The sequence below is a fragment of the Symphalangus syndactylus genome, chromosome 8 (assembly GCF_028878055.3).
Source record: "Symphalangus syndactylus isolate Jambi chromosome 8, NHGRI_mSymSyn1-v2.1_pri, whole genome shotgun sequence".
In the NCBI taxonomy this organism is placed as follows: Eukaryota; Metazoa; Chordata; class Mammalia; order Primates; family Hylobatidae; genus Symphalangus; species Symphalangus syndactylus.
Genome location: NC_072430.2, coordinates 52,706,809 through 52,720,672, shown reverse-complemented (window position 1 = coordinate 52,720,672; position 13,864 = coordinate 52,706,809). Strand labels below are relative to the sequence as shown.

At 40.0% G+C, this 13,864-nt stretch overlaps 2 protein-coding genes across 2 annotated transcripts in view; one reads left to right on the top strand and one right to left on the bottom strand.

Annotated features, from left to right (window-relative positions):
• ZBTB25 (zinc finger and BTB domain containing 25) overlaps nt 1-13,864 on the bottom strand; it is a 60,210-nt gene that overhangs the window by 16,980 nt on the left and 29,366 nt on the right. The gene's annotated exons all lie outside the window — the stretch shown is intronic.
• Nucleotides 1,333-10,451, top strand: AKAP5 (A-kinase anchoring protein 5). Its single transcript, XM_055289130.2, has 2 exons — nt 1,333-1,641; nt 4,120-10,451. Exon 2 carries the CDS (start codon nt 4,383-4,385, stop codon nt 5,664-5,666), a length of 1,284 nt encoding a protein of 427 aa, XP_055145105.1. The 5' UTR covers nt 1,333-1,641; nt 4,120-4,382; the 3' UTR covers nt 5,667-10,451.

Genomic DNA, 13,864 nt, shown 5'->3' with positions numbered 1-13,864 from the left:
AGCAGCGCTAGCAACCCATAGAGAGATAAGAAGACCATTTCAATAGACGTGTTTGCTGAGTGAACAAGGCTGATTGAATTTTTTATTTTTTTGAGGCAGGGTCTCACTTTGTTGCCCAGGCTGGTGTGCAGTGGTGCAACAGTGGCTCACAGCAGCCTTGACCTTCTGGGCCCAAGTGATCCTCCCTTCTCAGCCTCCTGAGCTCCTGAGTAACTGGGACTATACGTGCACCACCATGCCCAGCTAATTTTTTAAGTTTTTTTGTCTCCCTATGTTGCCCAGGCTGGTCTCAAACTGTTGGACTCAAGCCATCCTCCTGCCTTGGCCTCCCAAAGTGCTGGGATTACAGGTGTGAGCCACTGTGCCCAGCCCTGAATTCTTAATTACAAATAAACTAGATGCTTATGGATTTTCCTGTTTTACAACTCTTGCCTCTTTTATCTGTAATTTTAAGATCTTGACAGCTTATATTTGGCTTTGCTTTTGTGTCCCAAGAGTTCTTTCCTTGATAAGCCTCTGTGGAAGCTACAGAATCTTACAAATATAAAACATTTCCGGAAAAACATACAAAAATGGACACCTGACATTTACACTCCCTAAGATCGTGATCCTGTTGAAGAAAGGAGATGAACGCGGCTGCTTTTCAGTTCTTCACTCCACCTTACCAGGTTCTTCATCTGGATGCTATGCTGTGGGAGCCAGAGGAGGAGGCTGGGATTGTGATGGATCCTACTAGATTTTACAGCTGGAGTTCCCAGGAATGCCCTCATAGGGAATGTCCTGAAGGGAATCATGGATAACTTGTAAGCTACCTCAACTTATTTTTGAACTATGTAAGGTATAAGATGGATGGAGCTGGGTTCCTGTGCCTTTCTCACCTTGTCTGCATAGAGATGCAGCTGCTCCTGCAGGCCAAAGTTCTGCACGAATCACCTCCACCTGCTTCCCACTGGGAGACAAAGATTTGAGGGCCTGTTTGGCGATGAACCACTGATCTCCTTACACTCAAGCCACTCCTGAGAAAGTCGGGTTTCTTTCTGTTTCCATTTATATATGTAATTTTCGCTTCAAACTGACCTCGCTATTCTATGCACAGTTTTGAATCCTGCTTTTAAAATGCGATGTCTGCCTTGTCTTTAAATATTCTGAGGGGGAGGAGAGGAGATGTGTAATGGGACTGTCCATAATTTGAAACCGGACCTCACTATTTAGCGTCTCAGAAAACGCGGGGTTCATTGCCCTGGTCCCCCCGGCCTTCCCCGCCCCGCCCCCGAACCTTCCGGCTGGCTCTCTCGCGGTCCCCGCCTCGGAGCTGACGTGGTCTGGCAGTGGAGATTGGCGCCTGGGCGGAGCACGATGGGCTTCCCCGGGGCAGGCAGGCTGCTGCTGCAGGTGGGTCCCCGCGCCCGCGCCGCCCCGCGCCTCCCGCGGTCGCCCCGCCCCTGCCCGCCCGCTCCGCTCGCATTGGCGCTGCGGGCTGTCTGTCCCCGCGCGATGGGGAGAGGGCGCACCCGGCGGCGGGCTCTGCAGAGGGCGCCTTGCTCTGGGTGCGACCGCGGCTCCCTGGAGGCCTGGGCGCCCGGCCCCGCGAGCGCGCCGCCACCTCCGGAGCAGTGTTGGCCAAGGACCCCGACGCCCTACGTGAGTAAAGGCAGGGCAGGGAGCCTGCGGGGGAGGAGGGTCGGGGGCAACGTCGGGTCCGCGGACCGCGGAGTGGGCAAGAGGTGCCCACTGGACACGGGGGATCCGAGCCCCCTGAGGTGCTGGGAGTAAGAACGCGGGAGGTCGCTTGTCCGCAGGAATCCGCGGCCAGGGCGACCCTCATCAGGTCTGCCCACCTATCCCCTTCGCGTTACAGCTTGTCTTAGAAGCATGGGTTGACGGTGGCCTTTTTCCTTCTTTATCCTTCTTTGGGAAATGTGATTTTGGGTTTCTGGCCATTACATTATAATTCTGCAGACAGCTTGAAGCTGGGTTATCTGTTCCACGCCCCCGGCATTTTCCTTTTTGAGTACTTTATCCTGTGCTCTGTCTCCTGCCATAAGGGGCGTCAAGCCAGAATTCGAGATTCCTTCCTCCAGGAGGAAGCTTCGTGGTCCATATCTGGTGCTGGGAAAGATGCATTGCTTTCCTCGGGTAGTGGCTGCTCTTTGCTGCTCAAGGGAAAAAGGAAAGGGGGTGTTTTCTGTGACACGAGACTTGCAATTCTATCAGGAAATGAGCACAAGGACTTTAAGATTTCCTGAGGCGATAAAGCTACCCTTGCTGGTTAAGAGCGAATCATTTGCAGTGACATTCTGCAAAGTTTTATTGTCTACAGACTGCATTATTTTCCTTCCTCAGTTAAGTTTCTGTTTGGGTATTCGTTTTATTTCTAGTATGTGAGATGAATTCAAGTGAGCTTCTCAAACCATTGTCTTTGCACAATCCAGGTTAGTTTCCAATGATAGACTCCTAAACATCTCATTTCAATATTTCTATTATGTGGTAATACAGCCTCTGCTTAACAAAAATGCTCAGGTGCTGAAAACTCACAAGAGGTGAGAAGATTTAAACAGTTATCAGCTGAGGTTCTAATGTTCACTGAAACATTATAAACGTGAGGAGAAACACTGTCAAATGTTCATATTTTAGTTCCGTCTTTGTTCTAGAATGACTTTATCTTTCTGTTAGAGGCATACAGTATGAAATACCCAACCTAAGAGAATATTTACTTAGATCATAAACTGATTTTCAGGGTTCCAGTTCCTTCTACAGTTCATAAAATTATGGGTTACCCAAATGAAACTTCAGTGAAGGATTTACATAAAAACAATATAAAGAATGAGTCCGTTTGCTTATTTTAGGGCATCCACCCACTAAAATTCATAGGATCTTTGTTAATCACCTCCTATTTCCATTCTTTGGTGCCATCATACCATTCTGAGGATTAAATTTTCAATACACCTTTATATTATCTAACAGTTTGCCAATTGCATAGTTTGTCAACTTATCTTTGGCTTTTAAATTAGTTCCTGAACCAAAAAAATTAAAGAATTTCAAAAGCTTGGTTTTCAAATAACAAGAACTCAGTCTACTCTTGGTTCAATTATGAGTTGATAAGTGCCTTATGGTTAAATGACCATTAATCAATTTTTAAATTTTTTTACTAATGAAATACTGCAGATTAGTATCCCCAAACAATTCATTTTCTGACGAAGCAATCTTGTGTTTAATCTGAGTTCTGTTACAGCTCTGCCGTAATCTCAGCCAAATTGCTTCATCTGTAGATGGTGATGCCACCATCTTTGTAATATTGTGGTGAGGATTAGAGATGTATGTAAAAGTGCGTGCACTGCCTAATACCCAAGAATTGCTCAATAAATGTCAGCTATTACTACTCTTACTGACCTCCAACTATGTGCAGATTATGGTGGAAACATGTGATACAGCAGATACAGTACTTAAATGAAAATGTCAAAATTATACAACTAATTTAAGAGTGGGAAATGACAGTAAAGCTACATTTTCCTAAGAATATGTATGAAAAGTAGCACTTCCTTGATGGAACATACATTTTTAGAACAGAAACCTTATGTTATAATGGTAAAACTAGAGAGTCAAAGTCTCTAGTTTTAACTCTGGCTATGACCTTATCTAGCTGCATGGCTTTTACAAGACAACTGCTCCCCTCTGGAGTTCAGTTTTGTCATCTGGCTGGATTTGAGTAATCTCAAATAATCTCTGAAGTCCTTTGCAGCTTTAAAATTATTTATTGAGTGTGATAAAGATTACATTAGCTTGCTTTTCATCCTGCACTTCATTTTTTGTTCTTGTTGTTTGCTTAACTTGCACTTTAGAGTCATAAGCAATTCACACAGACAACACAACTAAAGAACTGATATTATCAGACTTGCAGGGTAATCCAAAATGAAGTTTCAACAAGGAGGATAAAACAAAATAGAATCACACTGAACTCTTTAATAGGGCCAAAGTAAACCCCAATGTTTATTCTCCGGTCATTTCATTATTATATGGAAAATATGCCTGGTAGAATCTTATACATTCAGCTGAAATAGTTTCCATAGAAAATAATAGGCTCATAGTGCAATAAAATACCCCTTTCTTTTCTCTCATCAGGTTGATCTTTAAATAAAGCAAAAATTTATCCAAAAAAGGGCTTTCATGAAGAAATTAAAGAGAGAAATTACAAGCCATAGAGAAACTGGGCATTTCTATACTAGAGAAATCACCTAAAACAACTGTATGGAGTAAGATGAAAGGTATGAATATGCCTGGAAGAAATTTTACCTAGTGTGACATTTTTGCCCATCTTTTTGTCACAAAAGGCTGCTAAGGAAGAGAGAATATAATTTTCTAGAGAATAAGAGTGCAGTGTAAAAATGGAAACCACAGTTTCAGAAATTCATGTAGAAAACAAGGATGAGAAGAGATCAGCAGAAGGTAGTCCTGGGGCTGAAAGGCAGAAGGAAAAGGCATCCATGCTTTGCTTCAAGAGAAGAAAGAAAGCAGCTAAAGCACTGAAGCCCAAAGCTGGCTCTGAAGCTGCTGATGTGGCAAGGAAGTGTCCACAAGAAGCAGGAGCTTCTGATCAGCCAGAGCCCCCACGGGGGGCCTGGGCCTCACTCAAACATCTTGTAACACGCAGGAAAAGGTCAGAGTCTTCAAAGCAGCAAAAGCCATTGGAGGCTGAAATGCAACCTGCAATAAATGCTGAGGATGCTGATCTTTCTAAGAAAAAGGCAAAATCTAGACTTAAGATTCCCTGCATAAAATTCCCAAGAGGGCCAAAAAGGAGTAATCATTCCAAAATTATAGAAGACTCAGACTGCAGCATCAAAGTCCAGGAAGAAGCTGAAATTTTGGATATACAAACACAGACCCCATTGAATGATCAGGCAACAAAGGCTAAGTCAACCCAGGATCTAAGTGAAGGCATCTCACGGAAAGATGGTGATGAAGTCTGTGAATCAAATGTGAGCAATAGCATAACTTCTGGAGAGAAAGTGATTTCAGTAGAACTTGGATTAGATAATGGGCATTCTGCTATTCAAACAGGAACTCTAATCCTTGAAGAAATTGAAACGATCAAGGAAAAACAAGATGTTCAACCCCAGCAAGCAAGCCCACCTGAAACTGCAGAAACAGACCATCAGCAACCAGTACTTTCTGATGTTCCTCCTTTACCTGCAATCCCAGATCAACAAATTGTGGAAGAAGCCAGTAACAGTATCCTAGAAAGTGCACCAAATGGGAAAGACTATGAAAGTAGAGAGATTGTAGCTGAAGAAACTAAGCCAAAAGATACTGAATTGAGCCAAGAATCAGATTTTAAAGAAAATGGGATCACTGAAGAGAAATCCAAATCAGAAGAAAGCAAAAGAATGGAGCCAATTGCTATTATTATTACAGACACTGAAATCAGTGAATTTGATGTTAAGAAATCTAAAAATGTCCCTAAACAAATCTTAATTTCAACTGAAAATGAGCAAGTAGGGGTTTTTGCTAATGATAATGGTTTTCAGGATAGAACTTCAGAACAATATGAAACGCTCTTAATTGAAACAGCCTCTTCTCTCGTCAAGAATGCTATTCAATTGTCAATAGAACAGCTGGTTAATGAAATGGCCTCTGATGATAATAAAATAAACAATCTTCTACAGTGACTTACTCTCCAGAGTCATGGCAGAAAAAACAAGCTTAATGAAGAATTCTTTTATACATTTGTGGCATTTCTTACTCAGTAACAAATGGGAGACTTATCATCTCTAGAACTTAAAAGGTACAATTCCAGCGCAGAAGTGCTAAAGATTAAGTCAAGTTTATAAAACTCTACCACTGAAATGCAGTCACTTCTGGACTGGAGGAAGTCAGCACAGATTGCAGTGTAAAGTGACATAACATACAGGGATTTGCTAAAACGGCATATGGAGATTGGAGTGCTTTGGGGGAGGAAGATGTATTTATTGAGCACTTATGGTATGCCATAAGCTTTTTAATGACCTCTGATATAACAAAGTCTGGTTTCCTTTTGATAACTCAGCTCTGTGTATAGGCTAACATCACACTGAGTTTTTAAAAACTTATTTTTTACAGTGCACATATATGTTGTTTAAAATGGTGAATAAGGTGAGCTACTTTTGTGAATGTGATTTGTAATTGTTACATTCCTAAGCAGTAGGCTTAACTCAAAAAATACATGGCATTTTCCCAGTTTCAGCAGATAGTGTGCAGAATACGCATATTAAAATTAAACGTGAGTGGTTTTCTAGTCTTAAGTCTCTTATAAGCGCTATTTGGCCAGGCGCGGTAGCTCACGCCTATAATCCCAGCACTTTGGGAGGCCAAGGCGGGTGGATCAGCTAAGGTCAGGAGTTCGAGACCAGCCTGGCCAATGTGGTGAAACCCCGTCTCTACTGAAAATACAAAAGTTAGCCGGGCGTGGTGGTGCACGCCTGTAATCCCAGCTACTTGGGAGTCTGAGGCAGGAGAATTGCTTGAACCCGAGAGGTGGAGGTTGCAGGGAGCCAAGATTGCACCACTGCACTCCAGTCTGGGCAACACAGCGAGACTCCATCTCAAAAAAAAAGGAGAACCATTCACAAATCCTTCAATCAGGCAAATTGTTACTAAGTGCAAAAGTGTAGAAACAGGGAGTGGGTTTTTCCCCCACTCTTCTTTCTGCCTCAACAGATCTGTATATATCCACTTTTGCATGGATTTATCTGTGAAAAGTTAAAAAATGAAACAGCAAAAACAAAACAAGGGGAATATTATTCTTCATCCAGGAGAAGGGAAAATTCCCCAGTAAATTATCACAGATAATATAGGATTCATCTTGCAGAATTACTTCTTTAAGAGCCATATTCATCAACCTCTCTCCAAAGAGGGGAGAGTATATTCAAAGCCAGCCTGGCAGTAATGATCCTGGAAAATCCTAATAATCTAATGCAAACATTATTTATTCTCGGCCAAAAATGAGCCATGAATGTGGGTGAATAGAAAGTGAAAAGTTATTGCTAAAGCACATTATAATTTAAATGTCAGTATTCCTTCATGTCTGTGTGTTGAGAGAGACCAGTAAAAAGCATTTTACATGAATATTGAAAGTTAACTTTTTCATCACTATTTTTTTTTTTTTTTTGAGACGGAGTCTCACTGTGTCGCCCAGGCTGGAGTGCAATGGCGCGATCTTGGCTCACTGCAAGCTCCGCCTCCCAGGTTCACACCATTCTTCTGCCTCAGCCTCCCAAGTAGCTGGGACTACAAGCGCCCACTACAACGCTCGGCTAATTTTTTGTATTTTTAGTATACAGACGGGGTTTCACTGTGTTAGCCAGGATGGTCTTGATCTCCTGACCTCGTGATTCTCCCGCCTTGGCCTCCTAAAGTGCTGGGATTACAGGCTTGAGCCACCGCGCCCGGCTTTCATCACTATTTTCAATCCAGATATACTTTACAAAAATGAGAAGGGCTTATTTGCATTTTTATTTACATATTGAAAGGGAAGCATCTGATCTCATCAATGATTGCCATATTTTTTGAAAAAGTAATCCTATTTCAGTCTTTCCTTGTGTGAAATGGCCATAATACCACAATGCACTTCCCTACCTCACAGGTTAGGATTCAAAGTGTGTATTCCCCCATTGTGTAAATTGAGTGATTGTGTTACTACTTGAAACAGATGAAGTAATAAAGATGAAGTATGAGATGTAAGGTATTTGTTCAAGAGCTCCACTTGGAGGAAATAATGCACATTAGATTATTTTAAATGATCTGGGTGAATTCTTGCATTGTGTATGGATTGCATATAGAAAGTATTTGCTACTTTGTCCTACAGAATCATCTTCATTTCTTTCTGTAAATACATATTGAGACCTCTAACAAAAGAAACTAATCTGACTTTGAAATTGAACCAAATCATGGATATTATTAGCAAGATTCTTTGCTGAAGTACAAAAATATTTCCCCCAGATTTTCCTACCTTCACGCTTATAATCTGGGGGGGGGGGGAATCCCTAGCAAGATGAAAAGTGTCATTCAAAACACATGACCCAAGAAGTCAATTTCTTTTAATTGTACAACTTTTAAACATTAAAAAAAAAAAAGACGAAGTCATCTTCTCTGAAAACACTCTTTAACTCACTATATGTGGTGCTAATGGACTTGGACAGCTACCAGCTATCACATTTAAAAGTGAACAATTTTAAAAACCTGACTAAGGTTGGTGCATTTTACTGTGTATTGAAGAATCCTGCCCTCATTTACTGCAAGGATGCCTCCAAGCCAATACACTTGCATTGTAAATGTTTAGTAATCTCATGAACAAGCAAAAAGTATAGTACTTACCAATTATTGGAAATATTTTGGGGGATTTAAAAAAAAAATAAATGGTAAATATGTGTAATGAATTTTTTGGTTAAGAAAGTAAAATTTTATCTAATACTAGGTTTTTACTTTTTTCACTGTGGTTTGATATATATTTTTGGTTAGAATGTATTGATTGTTTTTATGATGAGATGTATATTTCACTTGCATTCATTCTTAAGTGGCTTCTGTTTTTCTATTGAGAATATCTGTTGAATTAAGTAGGATTTCAGTTAGAAAAAGGAATTCAGAAATTAACTGGTCTCAATCTGATTATATGTGCTACATGGTCAAATCCTATTACAGTGAATTCTAAGGTGATTCAAATTGTTTTATTGTTATAGGAATATGCAGAAATCAGATGGCTTCAAAGTCGTAAAATATTTTTCTTGTAATAGTATTTAAGCAATTTGACCTTATATGCAAACATTAAGTGAATATAAATAGGTTCTGGTTCAATTCATGTCCACTTAACGACATTAAAATAATTATTAGGAACACCACATGAATTTTCATTTACATTTTTGTGGTATAAATTCTGCTTTTAATGAATATTTATTTATTAGCCAAAATTCAGTTTCTCTTTGAACCCAGCATTTTGCAGGGTTGGGGGTTGGGGAGGGGGATTATTGGCTACTTGTTAACTTTTTCAGCATATTATCATTCCTCTTTTAAGACTCAAGTATTATCACTTTGCTTCTTACAACCCAGAGAATGTGAAAATCCTCCTCTATTTTATGTAGCACTATTCACTTAACATTTTTTCAAAGCACTTTATAGGATATAAAAATAGTACCCGGTAACATTTAAGTAAAGGTAGCAGAAAACAAAAGAACTTTCAAACAGAAATTATGTTCCCTGCCACCTCCTCCACCTCAAAGAATAATAAGCATGTGGCACAAATGGAGTTGTTCAGAAAAGCTGTCTGCATAATTTTCCTTCAAGGTAATGTATTTGATAGCATGAAGTTTGTGATGATCTTACTTGGTCTACTACTTAGCGGAGTCTTAGAATCTCTTTTATTTACTTCTGAGAGATTGTTATTTCACCAGTATATGTGAACAGGCTTGCTAAAGGTATTAAAGATATGGATCATGAGGGCACCAAATTTGGCTTCTGTATGCAATCCAGCATTAACTTCATCCATAAATTTCTAACTGCAAGTTGCCTTATTTTTTATATTTAAGAATGTTTTTAGAGGTTTACAACAGAATTTTAAAAATAATTGTTAGGCTTTAGAATCCCACTGTTTGAAAAGATCCTTTTAATGTCAACTTTATTGAAATATGTAGTCTACTTTCTAATTTCATCTGATACTCAATATAGCAGGGTTTGATTTTTCTGCCTGCCATTTGTGCATTTAAAAAAAAATCCTCATTTAAGATTTAGAGTTCTTTAGGTTCAAATTCCTATGATGTTTTATTGGGTAACATGTACTCTCTTATACATAATTCAAAATTTCAATCCATGGTATATTTTACGGTACATTTTTGAAAAGAAAATTTGTTAATGCTCCTTAGTAACAAAAATTAGAAGGAAGCTACATAAAATTCAGGTGTCCTAATTAAATTCAATTTGATTCAACACACGTATTAGGCATAACTCATACCTAACACTATTTGATAAGGGGGACAGGCTCCCTGCTGTCCAAGAGCTCAACCTAGGGAGCAGTGACAACAGAAACCAGGTTGGGTTAAGGCAAAGGGCCATGGATAATGCTGCAACATGAGTGGCATAGAGGGGAGTACACAGATAGAACAATTAATTTTGGTGTGGGGAAGGTGGTGATCTGAATACAGCAGCAGTTTGAAAGTATTCCGTTTTTAAATAAACAGTATGCTTATTTTGATTTGTGACTAGGTGTAGAAAAAAGCCTGCATAGTGTTACATATTTATAGCAGTTCTTTGTAAAAATGTTAAGTGGATGAGCTATTATGAAAAGTTTCATTTTTTCTCATTAAAATTAGTACTAAATTACTGTGGATCAGATGATAATATTAAATAATACTCTGTAGAAAAAAGGTTTCAAGTTGAATTAATTTATGTACTGATTATTAATACAGAATAAATGTTATATTGACTCATGTTTATTCAGATCTTTTAAAAGAACTGTGGGCAAACTATGTTCACTTCCTATAACTATAAAGATCACATTGATGGAACTACTGAGTTCACACTACCAAAAGTTCTACTCTGCTAATTGGGAATTGGACAGAGATTTTACAACAACACTCCTAAAACAGTCCTTCAGCAAGAGAAATATAAACACTTACAATGTTGAACTAATTCAGCCAAAAGGGCAGTTCTGAATTTGATGACATTTGTGAATTTGACAAAAGCACACTGTTTTCATCTCTTGATATACTCATTTTCTGCATTAACCTATGAATTGTTAATAATCTTTATGATTTTTCAAATGACTAATCAATGTGAAAATGCTAGAATTATTCAGATGGTACGTACTAAAGGTGGGTGTTTAAAAAGTTCTGTGTTTACTAAGGCACTGATTTCATTCTGGTAATGTTAACACCCTATCTTTTCATAACCACAGCCCAATGATAACAATCAGGCTCTAGGAAGGACTGTACTTTCCAAATCTTGGGACCAATTTAAAACTTGATAGTACCTTAAAAGTCCTAAAACTAAATCTGGCTTCAAAGCAAAATGTCTTCTTATGTACAAACACTGTAATAGGGTAGCTAATATTTCACATTTTGCAGGATTTTTAAGTTTTATGGCCGGGCACGGTGGCTCACACCTGTAATCCCAGCACTTTGGGAGGCTGAGGCAGGCAGATCACAAGGTCAGGGGATCGAGACCATCCTGGCTAACATGGTGAAACCCCGTCTCTACTAAAAATACAAAAAATTAGCCGGGCGTGGTGGCGGACACCTGTAGTCCCAGCTACTGGGGAGGCTGAGGCAGGAGAATGGCGTGAACCTGGGAGGTGGAGCTTGCAGTGAGCTGAGATCATGCCACTGCACTCCAGCCTGGGTGACAAAGTGAGAGACTGTCTCAAAAAAAAGTTTTATTAAATATCTTCTTGGTTTAAAAAAAAAAAAAGAGATACACTACACTTCACAAAAGTTGTCCTCACAGGCAATTCTGCTAATCCCTTTTTAGACCTACCTTTAATGCTGATGTCTGGAGTCCCCAACCCTTTTGTACCTACTTTTCTTTCTTCCTTCCTTCCTGAAAGCTTAAGCTTACTGGGGGTTAAGTTCCCGAGCTTAGGAAAGAGAGTATGCGTGTTTGTGCACTACACATTCACAGAAAATCCTCTGCAAAACTGGGTGTGGGCACAATGAGCAGTGAAGGGAAACCTAGGTGAGGAGAGGATGGTGTGGCGCCGAGCCTGGGAAACTCCCAGCCATAAAATTGTCTCCGTAAACTCCAGCCTATCATAACAATGGGAGCAGTGTCCAGCAGTTTCAGGACATTAGCAAGACTAGATGCACTTTCCCCACCACTTGCTTTGTGGTGAAACTCAAAAAGAACTTTTGGCCTTCATCTAACAGTGCTACTATGGGAGACGGATTATACACTTTTCACAGCTGTACTTGTGGTCTTAGGACCCAGGCCTTCCATTTCTGCACTCCTGGGAGATAGGGAGCACACGGTGACACCAAAGCAGATGCAGTCATTTCTACACTTGTACCCGAACCTTTTATTCCCAAATCCCTACTCTGACAGGTCACAGAAGGTTTGCTCAGTATGGCTACAAGTGGGTTTCTGTACCACATCTGTGATGAAATCAGCATCACAATGCAGCTTCAGGCATGCATGTGCTGCTAATCAAATATATATAAATTACGACGCAAAGGTTCCATATGGAATGGCCATTTGCAGCGTAAGAACTTTAGAATATCACTTCTGTTTAAACAGGTCTTCCAAAACTAGAGTATTTGTTTTTTTGTTTTTTGTTTGTTTGTTTTTTTTGAGACGAAGTCTCATTCTGTTGCCCAGGCTAGAGCGCACTGGAGTGATCTCGGCTCACTGCAACCTCCGCATCCCGGGTTCAAGCTATTCTCTTGCCTCAGCCTGCCGAGTAGCTGAGATTACAGGCGCCCGCCACTATGCCCGGCTAATTTTTTTCTCTTTTTAGGAGAGATGGGGTTTCACCATGTTGGCCAGGCTGGTCTCGAACACCTGACCTTGTGATTCGCCTGCCTCAGCCTTCCAAAGTGCTGGGATTACAGGCGTGAGCCACCGCACCCAGCTCAAAACTAGAGTATTTCTATCCTCCTGACAGAATGACTAAGTTAGAACTGCCTTGTACTTTATATGGCTGAGATGCAGAAAATGCCAAAACAATTGGTCACGACTCAATTCAGGTAAAAAAAAGTCAACCTCAGTTTTTGATCTTTTATCCAAATGTACCCTAAATAGCCTTATCAGTAATTGTCCTCTTTCAGGGTGAATTTGTTTAGAATTCTTTTAAAAACCCTCAGTATCTGGCTGTTGTGTTTTTCCTGAAGGATTAACAGTGAATAATGATAATCATTAGGGTTCATCAAACTTTAAGACTCATATTTTTCTGAGGGGTATGAATCTTTTTCTCATTAAGGTATAATTTACATACAGCAAAATCCACCCTTTTAATACAAGTTCTACCAATTTTGACCAAGACATTAGTTGTGTCACCTAGGGGTAATTTTAAATCTTATTCTGATTTCTATACCACTTGTCTATCTTAGTTTAATCCTGACTATATCAGTGAAAACTGCTACTTGCTACAGAAATTCAAAATAAGGGCTTCTTAAACCCAATGTTTAAACCAGGATAAGGAAAGGCAAGGCTGTCATGCACAGCTGTGCCACTGGCACAGCACAACTCTGGGAGAAGCCTTCATTCAGTTGAGGCACCCCCTAGCACTGTGTTGTGCATTGTCTGCATGGCCATCATGGTGGCTCTGAGCGTAGCCACCAGTTTGAGAGAGCAGCAAAACTGTGGTATGTTAATAGTGAAATAGGAGATATTTAAGATTTAAAAAAAAGGACTCTTCCCTTTATATGTCTTTCCTCATAGACTTTAAAATATTGTGATATAGAGGACAGAAACCACTGAGCTCACACCACCAGACAGCACACATGTGAAAAAAGAGCAATGTTGGGAAATGAGAAGTGGTCAGCTAGGAACACTGTTGAGATTCACTCCCCTCAAATCTTTCATCTGCATTTTAAAACCTCTTCCCTTGCCTTTGCAAATGTGTTTTCACCTTCAAAAAGTAACAGGTGTGACTTCACTTTCTACAGAACCACTCCAGGTTCTTCAGGTTTTCCTCCCTATATGGTAGTTACCATAAATGCCAGTTCAAAAAAATTTTTTTTTAATTACCTGCATATGGTTTGGACTAAGTTTCACATGGCTTCCACTACAGAAAAAATGTGGCAGTGCTAAATGCACAAGATCTCGTTCCTCAAAGGCCTGCTGGATGCACAAAAATCTGACACGGAGCCTCCTGAAACTTGTTAATAACACAGACCAGACAAGGGAT

Excerpts from the sequence above, each read along its gene's own strand:
- AKAP5 (XM_055289130.2), top strand. The coding sequence starts at position 4,383 with ATGGAAACCACAGTTTCAGAAATTCATGTAGAAAACAAGGATGAGAAG.